Source organism: Capronia coronata, assembly GCF_000585585.1.
Source record: "Capronia coronata CBS 617.96 chromosome Unknown acBCG-supercont1.4, whole genome shotgun sequence".
Lineage (NCBI taxonomy): Eukaryota > Fungi > Ascomycota > Eurotiomycetes > Chaetothyriales > Herpotrichiellaceae > Capronia > Capronia coronata.
In genome coordinates, this window is record NW_006912896.1 from 1,780,172 (window position 1) to 1,799,622 (window position 19,451).

Sequence of the window (19,451 nt, forward strand, 5' to 3'; positions counted from 1 at the left end):
GATCAAGAGTCTGAGTCTCAAGAAATTCCACATCCGTGATCCGATCGAATCTCCTATGACATTTGAATTGCAAGTGGCAGACAAGCATTTCGCGACGTCGCACCTTTCACCTCATGGGACCTGCCACGTGCGATCGTGCCGTGATGGTGGCGGTCAGCGCTCGCTTTGAGACCCGGCTGAGACTCGAGATGTGTCGATTGCGGTACCGTGCCGTGCAGGGGTCGAGGGCCGACAATGACCATGAGGCTCTTGCCGTGCCGAACTCGAAGCGAATTGCACTTCCGTGTAGAGGTCAAGCAGCATCGTTCTTTACGGGTAGAAGTCTCTCATTCATCCGCAGCAGTGTCGAAAAGCTCATGTGGGTGAATATAGACCAAGAACCTTTTCAGAAAGGAAAGGAAATGGCTGTTCGAAACGATAGTAGAGGTCGGTAGCCTGTTCTAGTCCAGATGAGGATGTTCCATGCCGCTTCCCCGTGTCTCAGGGAGCCTTGCGTGTGCCCACCTGGTTCAGGGGTCAAGATGAGGCTCAACCTGGAACACATGCAAGGTTCAATGACTCACTTACATACCATCTGTATACTATCTTCCATTGTGTACTCTAGTACCGCATGGTATTCTGCTCTCTACTACTTACTCTGGGTGTCTATGTACCTTTGCTGGTGCGATCCAGGATCAGATAAACATCCCCGTATATAGGTCGGTGGTCAGCTCACCAGCTTGTCACAACATGAAGTCGGTCATTCCGGATCAGGTCCACCCGACTTACCGCCTCCAGGCGACAGCAGGGCTGTTTGTGTCGCAGAGTGTTGACGGGCCTAGCTTACAAGAGAAAAAGTGGTGCAGGGTGTAGATCCATGAATTCTAGCCTCAGCGCGTGTCGATATCATGTCCGCTCTGGATTGATGCGAACGAAACGACCACAAAGACGCAAGAGTCAATTGACGATCAGATGACCCCGAAGAAAGTGATTTCATCATGACATGGCTATAGATGGTATTGGTATCAGTTATGCAAAACGTCGAGCGACGACCGTCAATCGCGGTGTGTGGTATATATCTGGAGATGCATCAGATGAAGCGAGACGCGCAAGTATAGTCTCGTAGCACAATGTCCCCGCCATTGTGGGACGATTGCTCTGCTCTGGTCCCCTTCCTGCTTTTCTTTGGGACTATCGTCTTCTCTTCGGGGTGAATGCTCAAAGGAGGCGCTTTCATGCTGGAAACAAGGCGCGCTCATGAAAAAAAGACGACTTTCTTTTCCGCAAGATGCCCGTCAATGGGCCGCAGCAAAATCAGGCCCTTCACTTCCCATCTCTGGCCCAGAAACTCGGCACCACGCCTGCCAGACTGACCAGGCTTAACCACCACCAAGCCCAACCAACTATCCCCTTTTCTAGCCCCTGAGCGTACCAGCGCCCGGCGACGATGGGACCGATGGTCCTGAACGCGCTCGAGGTGGCGGCGCCCATGCCGTGAATGGTGCCCAGCATGGCCGGACTGGGACTCGAATTGTTGATGAGCAGAACAGATCCGGGGATGGCGAAGGTGCGGGCCGAAACCTGCAACAGCACCACGACGACGATGCCGACCCAGAGCAGAAACTGATGCGAGATCAGGAGCGACAGGTACGGCGCCAGGGCGTAGGCGATGGGGAAAACAAACAGCGACCACTGCGTCGACCGCAGAAGGCCGAAGCGGGCGTTGATCGTTGGATACAGCGTGAGCTGCAGGAAGATGCCGACGAAGCCCAGGATCGACATGGCCAGGCCGATCGTGGTGACGGAGAACTGCAGGCCTCCGGTGAAGACGAATGGCGGGCGGATGGTGGCTTTTTCCTCGTCGGTGCGGCGCGCAGACGACAGGAAGATGGTCCACAGCGACGTGAAGCCGCCCATCTGGAAATCCATGATCGCCACCGTCGCCAGAACCAGGAACACGTTGGGCGTGAAGGCGTGGTAGAAGGGCGGAGCCGCCTTGGGGACATCAGGAAGCCGTGACGCGGCCGAAGCCTTGGAGGCGTCGTTGCTGGCGGCCGCGGCCATGTTGTCCACTTCCTTGGGCGGGAGAGGTGTGAGCGGCGTACTCGACGGCATGGACTCGTCGTCCAAGCCGGTCGTATCTGGACCGTTGTTGTTGGCCTCGGTCTGGCCGAGCTGCGTGTATCCGAACCGGCGGAAGACCAGGTTGCTGAGGCGGTAGCGGATGCTTTCAGCCAGCTCGATGCCGCGGTCGGGCTGGTCTTTCTTGCTGACCAAGGTCTCGCGCAGCCCCATCCAGACGAGCAGGGCGTCGGCGAACAAGACGAGCGCGCAGAACAGGTTGGGCGCCGCGTACGGGAACGTCTTGAGCCAGCCCACGCCGTCCGCGCCGCCGAAGGTCGAATGCTCGCCAAACAGCCCGGGGTAGTTGTGCACCGGATCCGACAGGAGGCCGCCGAACAGCGGGCCGAAGATGTTGGCAATGTTCCACGCCAGCGGAAGCAGCAGGAATGTGCGCGAATGGTATTTCTTCTCCGTGCACTCGGCCAACGACGTTCGGGCGCCGCCGACCGTCGCGTTGATCGCCCCTCCTAGACATCGCCAGACCACCGCGGCAGGGAAACTCCGCGAGAATCCCACGCCGACACAACTCAGACCCTGTCCGGTCAGGCCGATCAGCAACACACTCTTCCGGCCAAACGACGGCGAATCCGCCACTCTGCCCCAGAGAATGCCGGTGAAGACTTGCGCCGCCGTGAACACGCCCTGCAGCACACCGGCCTCGGACGAGATCTGGCTGTCCGTAGCCGAGGGCGAGAACGATTTGAGCTGGTAGTACATGTATGCTTGCAGCGCGGCTTGCTGGAAGAAATCGACGATGCGGACGCTGCAGATGACGAACAGCTGGAATTTGTTGGGCACCGATGCCCATGATGGCGGCGCCGGCGGTTTGCCAGGTCTGGTCTCGACGTCTCGCGACATGGCCTTCAAGTTCTTGTGGCCAAGTGCATATATCGGATCTATGTATATGTATATGGATATATATCGGCTTCACTCGCGTGTATTTCTATCTTGTGCGGCAAAACATGAGTGAGGATCGTCGAGTCGTTCGCAGTCGGCTCTAGGTCCGCGAGGCTCGATATAGAGAGTCGTAGGGTCGCAGCGCAGTCGGGTTCTATAGAGGTAAGGTAGCGAGTGGGAGACCGTTGTACCCCGCAAGTGTATGGAGGCCTCGATGTCGTCGTTGATGGTCTTCTCAGTACAACCAGCGGCCAAGTGGTTGTGGTCGTGCTCGTATGGAACTCAACGTCGAGTATCAAGTTCACCAACTCTGAACAATCAGACTTCCTCGACGCAAGATCTTGATAACATCGACCACAAATCGGCCACCAATCGGCAGTCGGCCCAATGCAGAATCATCGAGTCAGTGACTGATGTGGCGCCCCCGAAGAACGGGGGGGAGTGGGATCAAGCACGTACTAGAGATACATGCCCATGGTGGATGGGATGGATCCTGGAATACTGGATGGAAGGCCACGATTGGACTTCCCCTTCCCCTTCCCCTTCACCCTGATCATCCCAACCAACCCCTGTTCTCTGTCAGCTGTCTTTCTTCCTTGTCCCTGTCTCTCTGTCCCTGTCGCTGTCTCGTGCTAACTCGCAATCCGCGTGGCTTAGCATCGACCTCCATCAAGTCTTGTTGATCGTTTGACAGCGTTATCGATTGTTCAAGCCATCAAGCCATCAAGCCATCAAACTAACTGACATGTGTCACTACACCTGTCAGAGACACCCGTCGGACCCAGAGGCTTTGAAAGCTTTGACGTTTTATTATATTCTTTTTGACAGTCAAGGGGGACTTGACAAAGTACTCTTTACCCTTCCTTAGGAGAGAGTTACTCGCACGGTCTCAAGTCCAAAGCCGACCCCTGCTGAGTGCTGAGAAAAAGTTCCCAGGGTCGACATGAGGCCTGAATTAGGGTTATGCGAAGGAGGTCGATCTCCAGAGCCTCGTTTTTCTGCAGCAGAAAACGATGCATTACTTATTTCTTCCATCTACTCCTAGATGATCTATCTGATAAGGGCGACTCTCTGATCTGCTCCTTGGACACGTTGAGACCGAAGAGGATTCCTCTCCTCCTCAAGGTTCGTGCAGTGGGCCGTCTACTAGCATCTCCATCGCCGTTCAGTCTCCTGTCCGTGCTTCACACAACACACGGCAGATACGTCCTGTCACCTTATCCACAGTCTTCCCTGGAAACACTACTAGATACCTAGGGAGTGCACGCCAAGGGACGGGACAGACTCCTATGTCTTTACCGAACTATGTTCTGCACGGCCGCCGTGGACATCCATCTTTTGGAGTTGTCCATACCTTATATATTTGGAGGCTTATTATACGAAAGGGATACACCGCCAGACCTAGACAACGAGCACCTGATCACTTGAGCAGTTGAGCACCGAGCACTGGGCTAAACCTGGGTGCCATAACAGATGGCAGTCCCCGCAGAACCATCCGGCCCCTGAGAAAAGCCGACTGCCGTGTGGACGAGGAAATAAAGGGGACTCTAGTTCTGACAGCACTGACAGCAGATCAACAAACAGTCAGAAAACCATTTGCAGTTGCGAAGCGAAAAGTCTCTTTCTCAGTCCCACTCCGTGCTCAGAGCCGGAATCTATGGATTCTGATTCTGATACTCGCGAAGAACTGACCCGCCTGTCTGTCTACGTGTTGGTACCTGCATAAGGCAAGAAGAAGGAGGGACGACTGTGCTTCGCACGCTCTCCTCTCCCTTCCATGGTATCTGAAGTCTCTTGGGGTACCTAGGTAGGTACCTAAAGAAAAGGTAGGTAGGTAGGTTGCGATCACTGCTTCCAATCTCAACTTTGAACCCCCCTTACAAGGCTGAAGATGACCAATCTGCCAAACCATAAGCCAGAAAGGCGTCTCTCGCCAGTCAAGAAGTACGAGGTACCGCCGGGATCTTTCTTTGGTCTTCATTCCTTGTTACCTGCTTTCGCTTCTTCCAGCTTTTGATTGTTCAAAAATGTGACGCTGCCCCCGGCTTCCTGGCACTTTTGAATCATTACATACTAGCAGATAGTACAAGTCGAGGTACTATTCCATTAGCCGCATTTCACGTAGCATTTTGCCCGGGGTTTGGGGACGCCTATCAGCAGAAGCGACCCGGTTAGTGGCAAGTCCCTTTAACAAGAAGCGAAATAATGGTCCAACTTGAAAGGTAGTCGATGCGAGGGTCCTTTCTCGTCGCGCCAGCCACCGGAGGGAATCGGGTATGCGGCATCTGGAACCTCGTCCCAACCTACATACCCTAGTCGGCCTCTGACAAGGGTAGCTACAACAACCTGGAAGATGGAGCTTGATCTGTGGGACTGCTGTTGTAATGACACCTGGGATTTGCCCTAATGTCTTCTCAAGCGTCTTGCAGTGGTGGTGCTTCGAACAGTGCGCGATGTCGGTACATATGCTGGACACACACAAGTCACTCTGATGTTGGTGCTGGGTTGGGATGTGAACCTGTATGTACTCACGATTAGATTCTAACGAGGGTATCTATGGTATCTATGTCTATGGCTCTCAAGCAAACATCACGACGGATCATTAATCATAGGCGCGCGATCCCCTTCCTGATCATCGGGCGCCAGAGCCTTGTATCCAGCACCGACACCAACACCGAGATCCGCATCTCGTCCTCGCCCGGCCTTGCCGCCAGCGACTGTCGAGCTGAGCACACTCCAGACGCGCTGGGCCAGGACATGAACGGGCCGAGACACAAAGTTCCTCGTGGCCAGCACGATGACCAGGATGATCAGGACGGCCAGACCACCAAACGTGCCGCCATAGATCTCTGCGTTTTTCTTCGCGCGAGCCTTGGCCCGCTGCCGCTCCAGACGCTCTTCCTCTTGCTGCCGCTCCTTCTCGCGCTGCTGCTCCGCCTGCTGCTGTCTCTCGTGTTCGCGCTCTGCGCTGTTCGGCATGAACCGACAGGCCAGGTCGTCGCAGTATTCGCGCATCTGCTCGTTCGGGACGTAGGTGCGTTCAACCGCCGACGCACCCAGTACTTGTCCGTTCTTATCCAACGCTTCTGCATACGTGTATCGGTACATGGGTGTATGGTCGTAGACAGTCTCGAACCCGGTCTTGGGGACCGCGGCGTCATCACCGTGAAGTAAGTCCCACGAGTCGTTGTCGTTGTTGCTGCCTTTACTCTTGCTTTGGCTTTGACTTAGGCTTTTCGCCGCCGTGTCGTTGTTGGTGCCGTAGAACCGCCACGACTTGACTTCAGTCGCGCCGTTCCAGGAAACATACAGCTTCATCTTCTCGCCCTGTTTGGAGTAGGTCCACAGCGCGGGCTTGGTGAGCGGCAGGCCGACCCAGTTGTCGAACTTGTGCACGCGGTAGTTCATGACGTTGGTCCAGGCCAGGGCGCCGTAGAAGACGACTTCGTGGTCGTCGTCGGCGGCGTATTCAGTCCAGAAGGCGTCGTTGCCCCATCCCATGACGATGTTGCCGTTGGGCAGGATCTGCATGTTCCCCTGCGACTTGGCGAGATGGGCGTGGCCGTCGACCATGGGCGGGGCCAGGTTCAAGAGACAGGTCGCGATTTTTGTCTGGTGGTCCAGACTGATAATCTGCCCGGTCGAGTACGGCTGGGTGGTGTTGAAGCCGTTGGACCCGTTGTCGAAGACCGAGATAACCGTGTGTGTTGCGTTGTCCGACACGAAGCGCGCGTCGTGCTGGAACGAGAAGGAAAAGTCGTCGAGCCGGTAGTCCGACCTGGCCCCGTTCAGCCGCCACATGATGTGTCCGTCGACGCCGGAGATCTTGTAGACGGCCGAGACGTGCCGCGCCGATATCAGATAGTCGCCGTCCGCGTTCTTGTCGATCGAGTTGATGTGGAAGTAGTCCCACGGGCTGTCGGGCTGTTCGCCGCTGCCGCTGATTTCGGTCGTGCTGGGACCGACGTAGCTTTCGCTGGGGTCGATGTGCTCGAGACTCCGCCATTCAAACAACACTTTGCCCGTGTCCACCTCGACTTCCTGGAACGCCCCTTGCTGGATGTAGCCCAGCCCGTCGCACAGGTTCCAGCGACACAGATCGTAGACACTGCGCAGGTATTGCGTCATCACCGCCGATTTGCCCTCGTCGATCACCTTGAATTCATGCATGTCCGACGACGCCTGGTAGCTAGCCGGCTCGACCGACTGCACGATGCGGTAGTGTTTGTCCATGATCAGGCCGTGGCCGTGGCCCCATCCGGCCATCTGCACGCCTTGGTAGAAGCAGAGATGCGCTTCGCCTTTGTACATGCATGTCTGCGGCGCATGGATGATTCCTGGGCCGACATTTCCGAACCCTGAATAGATCAGGTTCTGGAAAGAACCCGGAAGTCAGTATTTATATATACGAGTCGATGAGAGATGGTTCTGCTGGTCGACAGCGAGTTTCGGCGAAGATTCTTACCGCTTCATTATCGTAAATATGGATGGTTTCTTGGATCTGCTGATACGGCGCCACGAAGTAATATCCTGGCGCCAGCTTCTCTGGAACCCGGGTGAAGACGCTCAAAATCGGCGCGACAAGGTCGGGCCTCTATATCGGCCGGAAGAGTATGGTTAATTGATGGTTCTGCCCGATGAATCACATAGCATGTCAACTTACCGATCGGAAGATGAATATGGGTTGTGAGCTGTTGTCGGCGACAACTCTCCAGACGAACAGGCAGGCCAACCAGCACTGGACAGGCAATGGGAGCCTCATGGCATCATGCTCTGTGAAGGCTGTCCAGCATTTAAGCCTGACGTGCCGAGACTCGAGAGAAGTCTTGGTGTGATTGATGAATGATGTCGTCGGGATGAAAATGATCAGATGAGGGATCACAAAATCCAAAGACCTGGGGATGTATCCCTATGTCACCAAGGGCTAGGGCCCTATCAGCACAGGCTAGGGCCGCCGAATCTGTCAACAGTACCGCCAGCCCCGGCTTTTGACGGGCCTGAGATCTGCGACGGACAGACTACTCTGTAGGGCTCGCCCGATGACTGGTTCTTCGAGGGAGAAATTGTCCCTATAGAGTAATTCTCCCTATAGAGTGATTCACCCTATAGAGTACTGGCACCGACGCTGTCTCGCCTGATTTTCTTTCGGTACCTAGTCCACCTCAGGGCAAGATAAAACCGCAAGATGTGTGTACGTATGTCACTCTGTATCTTCGTAAGCTCTTCACCAAGTATCTGGACCTGCCCGTGGTTGGAGAGGCGGGATACAGGGTTGTAGTGAGATGTCGATAGGTTTTCAGAGGAGAAAAGCCTCCGGCTAATGAAGACGGGAGATTGAAACCCTAAAAGGCCACGAGTATCATGTAAGTACGTACCTCTGTACAGAACTCTCTACAGAGTACGTACCTAGGTACTGATGGACTCCAAGCCACCCTCGAGGCGTATTGCTCGTGGGTCGCTCCGTTACAGCACTACCGGCTGTGCCGGCGCCACAATCTCCTGAGCCCTGTCGATGCTGCATGTTCCTTGAAATGTCTCGGCACATGGAAATTTTATACAGCTGTGCAGATCCCCATCGTCCTGATTTTGCCCTATTGTATTATCGTTAGATTGGTCTGCTCCGAAGGGAGGGTCGCGCGATTTACTTACGGACTCCGTACCTGTCTCCTGGGCCCAGGAACTGCTGAGCAGCCGAGCCCGAATATGGGTTCGCCCAGAAGCTGGACATAGCGGAGTCCTCCATGAACACAGCAGTGATCTCGATCCTCTGCGTTCCTGCCCCATCGCCCGGCCGGCGCATCTTATCAATCTTGCCGCCGGCGCATTGGCAAACTCAAGTCTATGGAACTTGTTATCTTGAACAAGGCACTACTAAGCGAATGGATGCGAGTAGCAGCGGCTAGCCCGTCGATAAGTCGAAAAGTTGGGGAACAAGTGTGGCTCTTTCTGTATGGTAATCATTTTATGATAAGCAAACCTCCCCAGGCCGCTCAGGGTAATCTTGCCATCGGTAGCCGCCGACATGTCTATATCCAATGCCCCGAACCATATTGCGCCCCTAGATTTCCAGCCACTTGACGTGCCCAAAAGTGAACTCCAAAAGGTAGGATCTGTAGAAGCGAAATCGCGCGCTTTCCTCGTGTCAACATCAGTATAGTAAATGGAAGCAGACAGTAGACACCCAATCACGACCCAAACGCCGGGCTATATACAAATTCACCCATATAGACAAGCTCAAAATATATACACATCTCCTGCCTCCTTAGGACGTTGTCTGCCAGATCGCGGTGTGCGCAAATTTCGGCAGGTAGTGGGTGTATGCGAATGTGGCGGACAGCGCCGTAGCGACAACTGGAACTCCCACCACCAATGCACGGAAGATGACGTTCATCATTTGCTTGCGGTTCTGGGTCCGGCACCGTTGCACAAAGAAGTCGGCATCGTTGGATCGCGGGAATTCCTTGTCGGGAACGGGGTCGCCGAGGAAGTCGCAGAGAGGTCTCCAGCCTGAGCTGACTCGGTATTCCAGAAGCTGTCCGGCCGGCACAAGTTCTCGGATCTCTTGGTAGTAGTCTTGGAATCTTTGCTTGCCCTGGTTCTCGAAATCGTCGTAGAAGAAATACCTCCAGAATTGGCGTAGCATGGGGTAGTACAAGCCTGCCGCCCAGTCGAAGTTGGAGACGGCCTTCAGCTCTGGATCGTTGGCGCGCCAATTGACAGTCTTCATGACAGACTTGTGCCAGGAATCGACGTCTCTCGTGGTAATGATGATCTTGGCCTCGGGGTATGCCTCGATCAGTTCTTTCGCAAACGCTACCGCCGGCCAGTCGCAGACTGCCTGGCAGTGGCCGAGCAGCGCATCCCATTCTTCACGCCCGAATTTCCCCTTGCCTTCGAACTTGGCGGCAAAGGCATCCTGCCAGCAGAGGCAATCAGGTGGGTTTTCCACGCTGGCGGACATCATATGGTATGTGTCTGTATACCCTAGCTCTTTCAGGGCGGCGCGCAGCGAAGCTGTGCCAGTCCTTCCCAGACCGAGGGCCAGCACTTTCATGGGGACGATGCGTTTGCATTGTCGTCGATCAATGTCGGTCTGGTAGGGAGTGAAGATATCGGTGGCAGGTTTGGGAGTATAGGGAATTCCGGACGCCATTGTGCAGGTTTAACGAAAGTGATATGGTCCTCGTGGAGATGTTGGGAAAGCAACGATATCGAACGGAGAATATGTTGCCGCGGTTGGGAAGAGGAATCCCGGTCACCAAGACACGTTTCACGCCAAGAGATAATAAGGGTGGGAATGATGGAGAACTGTATCCGCGTGGTTCAGCCTTGGATGATAAGAGGAACTATATAGGAAGGCCCAAGGAGCACTGGTTGAGTCAAGCTGGCGATCTTGAAACCGCTTTGCACCGTGCAGACAGGAGAAATCAGAATCCCCTAGCAACAATTTCGACAGGGACGTGACAGCGGAGATGGACTGGAGAACAGGAGTAAAGTGGTCGAGGCGGGCAATAGTCTGAACCTCTTGAGGCCGCTGAACAACATTAGTCGTCCTCGGTGTGGGATACGCCAGGTCCGGGGAGGTCAAACGGACAAACGCTTGGATCATCGCGCCATGCTTTCAAGCACGAACTGAAGTCCTCGTAGGTGTGCCTACCGAAAAGGGACAATCTTGCCCCTCGAAATTGGCGTGGAAGACGGCCGCCAGTGGGCGCGAGGATGGGAATGATAGCCATATCCATAGTGGAGTGCCCAACAAGTCCAGCAATATGTCCAATGAACTGCTCACCTTCAAATGACCGACCGCAAATGCCAAGAGCGCCACTGACGCGGCTCCGCCAGTTCCTGGGCGAGTGTTCCGGTCGACGGTCTATCAGGGGATCATCGATAGCGGACAGTAAGTTGCAGTGGGTTGCAGTGTGTTGCAGTGGTGGTGACTGGTCGTGTTGAAGGTCAATCAGGTCAGACATGTGGAGTCCAACGGGAGGTGGAGACGGCAAGACTGGGGTCTTGTCGTAGGCGAGCTTGGACCGTACCAAGCTGTCCAGAAGATCAAGGACCAAGTCGCCGAGCCGTCAAACAAAGGGATCCCTTAGAAAAAAAGGTCGATTGCGAGCAACGCGCAACATGAGTCCACAGCGCAATTGCCGAATTCCAAAGCATAGTGAGTGCCGCGTGTAGCCCATGGTAATCCGTAAAGAAAGGGGTTCGTGGACTTGGAGTTAAACCTTGCGCAAATTCGACATAATGACGCTTCCATGATCCCTCTGCACGTTCTCAACACGCGAGTACATGGGCAGGGGAACCTGAAAGCTGGTTGAGCTTGGACTAGCTCTGCTAAGGCGGAAGATGCCCGGGAAACTCGTCCAAGCAAGCTTTAGAGAGGGCTCGTTCGATACCCATTCCGGTACACGTGTGGTGTCGGGCAAGGGGGACGTATCGTGTGATTGGTGTTTTGTCCATAAGAGTTTAGATCTGGAAATGCGGTTCGTACATATATACATCCAACCCTTCACCAGGAAGAAATCACCAGGAAGAAAATGTAGAGGAAGAACAGACCCAGCAGCAGATTTTGGGTGATCTTATAGCTGCACCAAGGCCATCAACATCTCTTGCGTGTCTGGCGGCTTGAATGGCGACATCGAGAGGATCAAAATTTGACGGCTCAGGCTGAGGTCGTCAATCTTGGCATAGCACGTGACAAAGCTTGGTATTGTTGGCAATTTGAGGCTCCAACTTTTCTATCAACTCTGCAGCCACGGTTACAACTCAATTTCTCATTGTCAGATATCCAGTCAATCGTTTAATGAAATGAGGAAGGACGATGATCGAGGTCGGGGCAAAAGTGGTGTTGATGCACTGGGGGCAGACTTTGCTGCTGTTCTCATCCGGGGGTCATGGTAAGGAGGATGATCAGCCTGATATCTTCTGTTATCGTCCGACTTGACGTGCATCACACGGTGAGTGATGATTTTCAGACTCCGAATGCTTTATATGGACTCGGCTGTGTTGGAGTGAGTGGCAGCCCATGGTGAACGGCGCAATGAACCGCATATACGCTACGCTCTTGAGTCAGGCCTTGCTAGGTGTATCCAGCAAGGCGAGGACCACCAACGACGCCTTCTGCGCCCTTTGACACATGATACGGGCTATATCCTGCCACTCGAATATCAGCAGAAATATGTGGTATTGACTGTTGGCAAGGACAAGACCACAATACGATCTGCGGGATGTCGTGAAGAGGGCGTTGGCTTGGTTTATTCCTATTCAGGCCCTTGGAGCCTGACGTGCACCTACGCATCTCCTAAAACTACCTCCTCGACAGCTATGACCACTGGAATTACTCTCTGGTTTGCTCTGATCCGCTTTACTTTAGAGCTTGGATTGCCCAATGGTTTCTGATATATGTGCCTGCGAAGTAGCTGAAGCCAATCGCTGGACTCATACTAGCCTGTTTGATAAGCCTCATCCTGCGCCTCCTTATATGGCAGTCACTTTGATGAACACACCCGGCCCATATTCGCTATAGAAGTCAATGATGATATAAGCTTAATCCATCTTGACTTGTGATCATTCAGATGCTGGGCCAGAAACGAAAGAATACAAGTGTGGAGTAGCATGTCAGAACTTATGCTCCGCCGCATATCGATAAGAAAATTCCAAAACATTTTTGACTGCATAGAACTCGAAACTCAACCCCATCATCGTCTTGGGCGGACACCAGATAAAAGAACAACTACAGAGAGATTTGAGTCATTCGAATTTCGCTAGGTCTCTCAAAATGCTTCGAGAAATGTAAGTGGATCAAGGTCATGTTGTGATCCCTCGAATAACACGTCATAGTAAACCTCGAAATGCCCGGACGGCGCGCATAGTGAAGGCTCGAGAACCTCAGCAAGTGGAATCGAGAAAACGAGTCCTCCTCCTACACGGCACGAAATGTCCCCAACCAGTGGCCTCCGTCCTCAAGACGGTACACACCTTGACGAAGCCCGACTCGGTCCTGTTCAACAAGAAGAACGAGAACATCCACCCCTTCGAAGACACAACATCCTTAGAGTTCCTGGCGCAAAAAAATGAGTGTGGCGTGGTGGTTTTTGGCACACATTCCAAGAAGAGACCCAACAACATCACGGTAGCACGTATGTTTGATGGAAAGGTACTTGACATCGTGGAGTTCCTCCTGCTTGTGCCCGAGGACCAGCCACGGACCGAACCGAAACTGCAGATTGGATTGGCAATGAAGCCCTTGATACTATTCTCAGGATCGCAATGGGACGATCCATCTTCTTCCGCTCAAGCCGCTCTCTACCAGACCCTCAAGTCGACCCTACTCGATATTTTCCAGGGCGAAGAAGTATCCTCCATTGACGTTGCAGGCTTACAGTACGTCCTCATGATTGCCTCAGGCGAAAGCAACAGTTCGTCCGGAGACTTGAGTGAACCCGCCAGCAAGCCTGTACTCCATCTTCGATGGTACAAAATTCGGACTCTGAGGTCCAACAATGCCAAACTACCTCGAGTGGAACTTGACCCGATGGGCCCCACCTTCGACTTCAGAGTTGGCCGTTATCGAGAAGCGGATGCGGATGTGATGAGAGAAGCTCTGAAACACGGACGCAGGCCGAACGAGGCAAGAATCAAGAAGAATATTGAGACTGATCTGGTTGGTGACAAGATCGGTCGGGTACATCTGGGCAGACAGGACCTTTCGACGCTGCAGACCAGAAAGATGAAAGGTCTCAAGCGAGGGCGAGACAAGCTGGAAGAAGGCCAGGAGTTCGGGACCGAAGCACAGTCTGAAGATGACATGGGCAGCGAAGATGAAGATCTGGTTGATGGTGGAATGGATGTGGACGATGAGATCTCGGAAGGTGGAAGCAGTGCAGGTGGTAGTGGGGATGAGATTAGCATCGGTGACGACGATGATGAAGAGATGGGAAACGGAGTCGATGCGGATGAAAAGCCCAAGCGGCAGCGCATTTCATGATATTGACTATCAGGGGCACTGTTACAGGAGTCCAACGTCTGATGTGATGGGACTGATCATCACGACCGGGTCATCAGCACCGCACACAGCATTCAGCGTGCCGTCGAACTTCGAACATGGAGACACATCGTCCTACGTGGATACGAGACCAGAGCAACTGGCAGAGACCAAAGTCATGGACCCCTGCTTTAGCCTCCCACGACCTTTTGCACCTTGCCCATACTCTGGGCGGCCAGGAAGACAGCTTCCGGAGATCATAGGGAGGCAAGATGCAGGTTATCAAGGGGTTCCAGTTGGCGACTTTCAATCATGTTGATGATGGCTCCGACAAGAACATGAACAGCAGAACATGACATCCCATCATCGGTTCAATCAGGTGCCGGCTGTTGCTTTCAATAGCGCCGATGTGCAGAGGAGTTGGCCTAGGGCTTCGGGGCGAACGATGGATATCAAGATGGGTTTCCATTGAGATCTGGTCATGCTGGTGAATGCTTTCTGGCTGCTGTCGTATATTCACCGGCTTCGCGCGCTGAGTGAGATGTAGCCGGAATGACAGACACTTCTATTATCATCATGAGGTAGCCCAAAACGAGCCGACGCAATCAATAATAAATAGGCATAAAGGGAGTCTTTTATTTTGTGGGGGAATTGCCCGCCCACAATGAACTTAACCCCCCCATCACATGTGTTCCCCAATCTCTCTATTGCTACTAGTATTTGCAGTGCAATGATGTAGCTGTGATCCTTACAATACAATCGCCGAGGTCTGGCTGGCCACCACTTGCACTCGCTCTCTCTCTCCTCGTTGCTTTCAACCACGTCCTAGTGTTTGTGCCTAACATTCTACATGTACCACCTCGTTATTGGATGCTCTATGATTTGTTCATCCTCGTCGATACCTGGCTGACCGCGGACGAGAAACCACATGCCAATTCTTGTCCGCAACGTTCCTCGTCCATGCGTGTGACCTGAGCCCCAACAGCAAGCATCTGCCTTCCGTACACAACTCCTCCTGTTCCAGGACGTGACCTTGGATACGACTTTACTGTCGTGAGTAGCTGTGGACCTCTACAGACGAGCGCAACGATATGGATGTGCTCAGGGTGAGTAACGTTTCCTTTCGTCACCAGTGAACCTCTACTGACTCGTCTAGGACTCAGTCGAGTCCGTCATCCTCAACCCCGACCTCGCGCCTCTTCTTGCCATCATCAAAGCCGCCCGCAATGGCGCTGTCTACGGAGCCAAAGTGCGCTTCCCCCATGCTCTGGTCATGGTCTTATTATTCCGGTCTGGGTCTATTCGAGAGAAGATCCGGCTCGTCCTAAAAGCCACAAAACAACATGCGCGCAACCTCGCAACCTTTGCGGCCGTATACAAAACAGCAATGTTGGTGTTACGGTTACTCAATCCCAAACATCCCGGAAAAGAGGGGCCTTATGACACCTTTTTCGCCGGCTTGCTGGGCGGATACACTGTTTTTGGTCGAGCAAACCCGAGCAGGTAAGAGCAGCCCTGTTGATAGGGATAGGTGCACAAGCGTCAGAGAGCTGAACTGAACACATGGTGATCTTGCAGTGTGAATCAACAGATAGTCATCTACGTTTTTGCTCGAGTGATCCTGGCCATGGCCAAACTCAGCATCGAACCACCCAGTATGACGAGCAGGACACCGACGCCCACTTTGTGGACGCAACGACTGTCGCCTGCGACGCGAGAAAAGATCCAGGAAAACGCATGGCCGATCTTTGCGAGTTTGAGCTGGGCTCTTGTCATGTACATCTTCCGATGGCAACCCGAGAGCATTCAGCCAAGTCTGAGGAGCAGTATGAAATATATGTGGGTGCTCAAACCGTCTTCCATCTGACACAGCCAGCTAACAAGTGCTCTAGATATGTGAACTCGGACTACTGGGATTCTTTCAGGAATTTCCTTATTCATAACACTTAAATGGCGCGGCCCTCGGGCTTTGTTTCCGAACTGGCAATTTCGCCGTCGACATAGATGATACGGATATATCCAACATATTGACGAAGCTTCGACACCGTTTGACATACTTTTCGGGACATGGGTCTTCGGGTACAGATCTGATGGCAGATATTGTTCCCATGTGGATGTGGCGATATCAGCCTTAAGGATCCCACGTGTTTAGCATCGTGGCATAGGCATTACAGAATGGGGAATTGGCATCCGACAAAGCGATCAGCAACTCCGACGACGGTTCGCTTATATGTCCATTACGAGGCTCAACACTGTTCAAGTGGGAGAAGCAAAGGATGGAATGGAGACACATTTCCTGTGTCCCCGACCGGGATGCACACACCAGCAGATTCGGGCAGAAGGGCCATTTCGCTTCATCGAGCTCCTGGATGACGGTACATATCCGCATTGTCAAACGTCCATGTGGAACAGCGGGATATATACAGAAGCTGGCTGTCGGCTCCGCATTGAACATGCGGTGTATGCGAAAAATGTTGCCCTTTATGGTTCAGGTCAGTTTCTTTGGTCCACTTGACAGCCCATTTTCCAATCGTGGTCATTGATACTTCTCACCCCGGACGTGGTGTGTGTGTGTGTGTGTGTGTGTGTGTGTCCAGAAAACCCACGAACTTTTGTTCCACCTCCCGTGGATTGATTGTGCTGGCTATGGGCCTTTACTACCACTCGTTGAACACCGGACAAGTGCAGCCTTGCCCACCAAGTCATCTACACCTCCCTTGTTGTCCGTCGTGCATCAAGGAAATGTGATACTGAGAGAAATTCTCGGTCCACTCTACCATCCCACCGAAAGATCAACTGCCCCTTCAGTCGCTACTCTGGGCATCTAGTCAACCCCGAACTCCATTTTGAAGAAGCCAAGAGATGCCTTTTGACCCATACCTCTGCCGTTTGAGATTCTTTCTCCCCATACCCGATCGGCTGCATTGGTGCTCACTGCTGTCTATCAAATCAGACGTGATCATTCAGGCTCTCAGATCGAGAGGGCATGCATCAAACTCTGCTCCATTCCATGTGCCTTGACAGCACTGGCCTTGTCCAAACGGCACTCAGCAAAGCCCGCTCGTCGGATGGTGTACCATTTTACATTTACGCTACGGTGGCAGGACCCTATCAGGCCTTCGTTGTGATCGATCCAGTTCTATCATGTTTGTTTCTGACGACGTCTCTTTCCATGCATGCATGGCATTTCCTACAGAACTGAAGACGGCTCGACTGTCTCGGCCAGCCCCATCCACATGCCTGTCGAGGACCCCTATGGATGGCCATACAACCTCTATGGCTCGGGCTTCATGAACGTTGGGGACTCGCGGGGTTTCACGATCGCTGGACATGACGTCTACTATCTTCGCCAAAGTCTAGACAAGGAACCACGCTCGTCACTTGCCCCAGCCTGCAACCAGAGGTTTCAAGGTGTGGGGTACGAAAGGAGCGGGATATCCGCCGTCAAGTCCATCACGGGGACGGGGCCATTGACTTGCAATTTGTTATTGGCCATGCTCCTCCAGTCGTTGTCGAGCCTGTTCCATGCGACGACCCGTCAACCGTCAACAATCTCCAAAGATCCAACTCCGAGCTCTTCGAGGACGGCTTCGCGGGCCAGAGCATGTGCTGGCTTCAACAGGGGCATGTTCTGTTCTGACTCTCACCTGAACAAATAGCTCCCCGCTGTAACGGATGCAATACGTGGAACTAACTCGAGGGACCGTTCGGGTGCGGCGCTTAGAGCGTTTACCTTTGCCAATACAACGCAATATAGGGCGAAGAAATAGAACCTCCTTTGTGAACCACTGTTTGGGCTCTTATCATTGTAGGCGCTATCGTGGTCTGGTAACAAAGACTGATAGCCCCTCCACTTCGCATGGGATGATGTGAACTGCCCATGATTCCCGTGGTTGCAGGGAGGGTACATGATGGAAGAGATATAAGATATAAGACGATGATGCCCGACTCCGACTCCGACTCCGACTCCGACTCCTGCAGTGCCAGTGGCAAGGCTGAGACAGCAAACCGTTCTGAAGAATCAAGTTCCACTGGCGAGGCTGAACCCCGAGATTTCTTGGCAAGGCTGAGAATCTTTCACCAGCTATTTGTTACCTATGTACTAACTACCTACCTTACTTAGTACCTAGTATGTACGTAGTACGCTGTCTATCATACACCATTGACTGAACTGCCACCACGACTGTCCTTCCTGCAGATCTTCCAGGGCATCCGTCACATTCTAACTTCCACCCTGCTCTCGCCCATCCTCTCTAAGCTTAGTCACAGAGCTCTTAGCAAGCCGGAACATTCACGAGTCGACGCCCAAGGAAGTGACCGGCAAACTACCGATTGAATCCAAGACACAACAGCTCAGCAGTCCATTTCGCCATGACGACCGACAAGACCCTGGAGCCTCTCTCCAAAGACGAATTGACCAAGCTTGCCACTCTAGCCATCGAGGCAAAGGACTATGCATACTGTAAGTTAAACCAGCCTACAACTAGACAATACTCGACACACCGTTGTGATTGCAGAGCGATCATTCTCCTTTTTCTCCCTCTCAAACACCGCAGTCTTTTTCTACAGAGACCGTTTGTGCACTTGGAATACTAGTATACGGCACTACTAGGAAGAGAAAGACATTCCATCATGTTGTCAATCCTCCTAGAGGAAGAGAAACATATTCTATTCTGCCTTGCTACTATGCTACTTCACCTTCATCCCTACCCCGTTGGGCTGGCGGCATAAGATGACTTACCTGTATATCCCACCATTTGATAGGCCCATACTCGAATTTCCGCGTGGGTGCCAGCGTCCTCCTCTCCGACGGCACACACCACACGGGCTCGAACGTCGAGGTCGCCAGCACGCCTGTGGGGATTTGCGCGGAGCGATGCGCCCTGGCCCCGATCGTGGCGTCGATCAAGAGACCCGCGATGCCGATCATTCGCGCCATCGCTGTGAGTACCGACATCAATCCGCCGGCCAGTCCGTGTGGAATGTGCAGACAGTTCATCAACGAGTTTGCCACGACCAGGGATCTGCCGATCTACATGTATGGCAAGGATGGGTTGAGTGAGGGGGCGGAGATGGTGAAGATGACCATCGGGGAGTTGTTGCCTATGAGTTTCGGACCGAATGATATGGATCGGAATCGATAGAGCATCGGGATCTGAGGAAGTCAAGCGGATGAGAGTGGGTTTGAACAATGAGAAGGCTGAAGTTTGCTTGGGGGAGCGCTCCTAGAAAGATCGGGCGAGATGTTTGGAGAGGTGTTCTCTGTCTAGAGGCTCTGGGTTGAATAATATGGATAGAGATCAACAGATGATGGCAATACACAAAGAGCCTGGGAAGGCGAGGGCGAGGCCGGGAGTATAGCAGATTCGGTGATGGTGGTATGTATTGAGATTGTGTCACCCCAAGGTGTGATTCCGTCAAGAGTGGTATGCGGTTTGGAATACGCCTTCTCTAGCCTCGGAAA

The 19,451-nt window shown here is 53.2% G+C and overlaps 6 protein-coding genes across 6 annotated transcripts; 3 read left to right on the forward strand and 3 right to left on the reverse strand.

Annotated features, from left to right (window-relative positions):
* Positions 1 to 1,302: 1,302 nt before the first annotated feature.
* On the reverse strand, positions 1,303 to 2,961 carry A1O1_05198 (uncharacterized protein; the record flags this gene model as incomplete). Its single annotated transcript, XM_007726084.1, has 1 exon — positions 1,303 to 2,961. The coding sequence occupies one exon, from the start codon at positions 2,959 to 2,961 to the stop codon at positions 1,303 to 1,305; it is 1,659 nt and encodes a 552-aa protein (XP_007724274.1).
* Positions 2,962 to 5,589: 2,628 nt separating this feature from the next.
* On the reverse strand, positions 5,590 to 7,762 carry A1O1_05199 (uncharacterized protein; the record flags this gene model as incomplete). The annotated part of the gene is made up of 3 exons (XM_007726085.1): positions 5,590 to 7,374; positions 7,466 to 7,594; positions 7,664 to 7,762. 3 exons carry the CDS (start codon positions 7,760 to 7,762, stop codon positions 5,590 to 5,592), a joined length of 2,013 nt encoding a protein of 670 aa, XP_007724275.1.
* A 1,500-nt stretch (positions 7,763 to 9,262) lies between these two features.
* A1O1_05200 (uncharacterized protein) lies at positions 9,263 to 10,153 on the reverse strand (the record flags this gene model as incomplete). Its single annotated transcript, XM_007726086.1, has 1 exon — positions 9,263 to 10,153. One exon carries the CDS (start codon positions 10,151 to 10,153, stop codon positions 9,263 to 9,265), a length of 891 nt encoding a protein of 296 aa, XP_007724276.1.
* Positions 10,154 to 12,781: 2,628 nt separating this feature from the next.
* Positions 12,782 to 13,990, forward strand: A1O1_05201 (valyl-tRNA synthetase; the record flags this gene model as incomplete). Its single annotated transcript, XM_007726087.1, has 2 exons — positions 12,782 to 12,795; positions 12,844 to 13,990. 2 exons carry the CDS (start codon positions 12,782 to 12,784, stop codon positions 13,988 to 13,990), a joined length of 1,161 nt encoding a protein of 386 aa, XP_007724277.1.
* A 1,088-nt stretch (positions 13,991 to 15,078) lies between these two features.
* On the forward strand, positions 15,079 to 15,937 carry A1O1_05202 (uncharacterized protein; the record flags this gene model as incomplete). Its single annotated transcript, XM_007726088.1, has 4 exons — positions 15,079 to 15,093; positions 15,144 to 15,490; positions 15,566 to 15,826; positions 15,880 to 15,937. The coding sequence occupies 4 exons, from the start codon at positions 15,079 to 15,081 to the stop codon at positions 15,935 to 15,937; spliced, it is 681 nt and encodes a 226-aa protein (XP_007724278.1).
* Positions 15,938 to 18,358: 2,421 nt separating this feature from the next.
* Positions 18,359 to 19,131, forward strand: A1O1_05203 (cytidine deaminase; the record flags this gene model as incomplete). Its single annotated transcript, XM_007726089.1, has 2 exons — positions 18,359 to 18,449; positions 18,752 to 19,131. 2 exons carry the CDS (start codon positions 18,359 to 18,361, stop codon positions 19,129 to 19,131), a joined length of 471 nt encoding a protein of 156 aa, XP_007724279.1.
* Between the last annotated feature and the right edge of the window lie 320 nt (positions 19,132 to 19,451).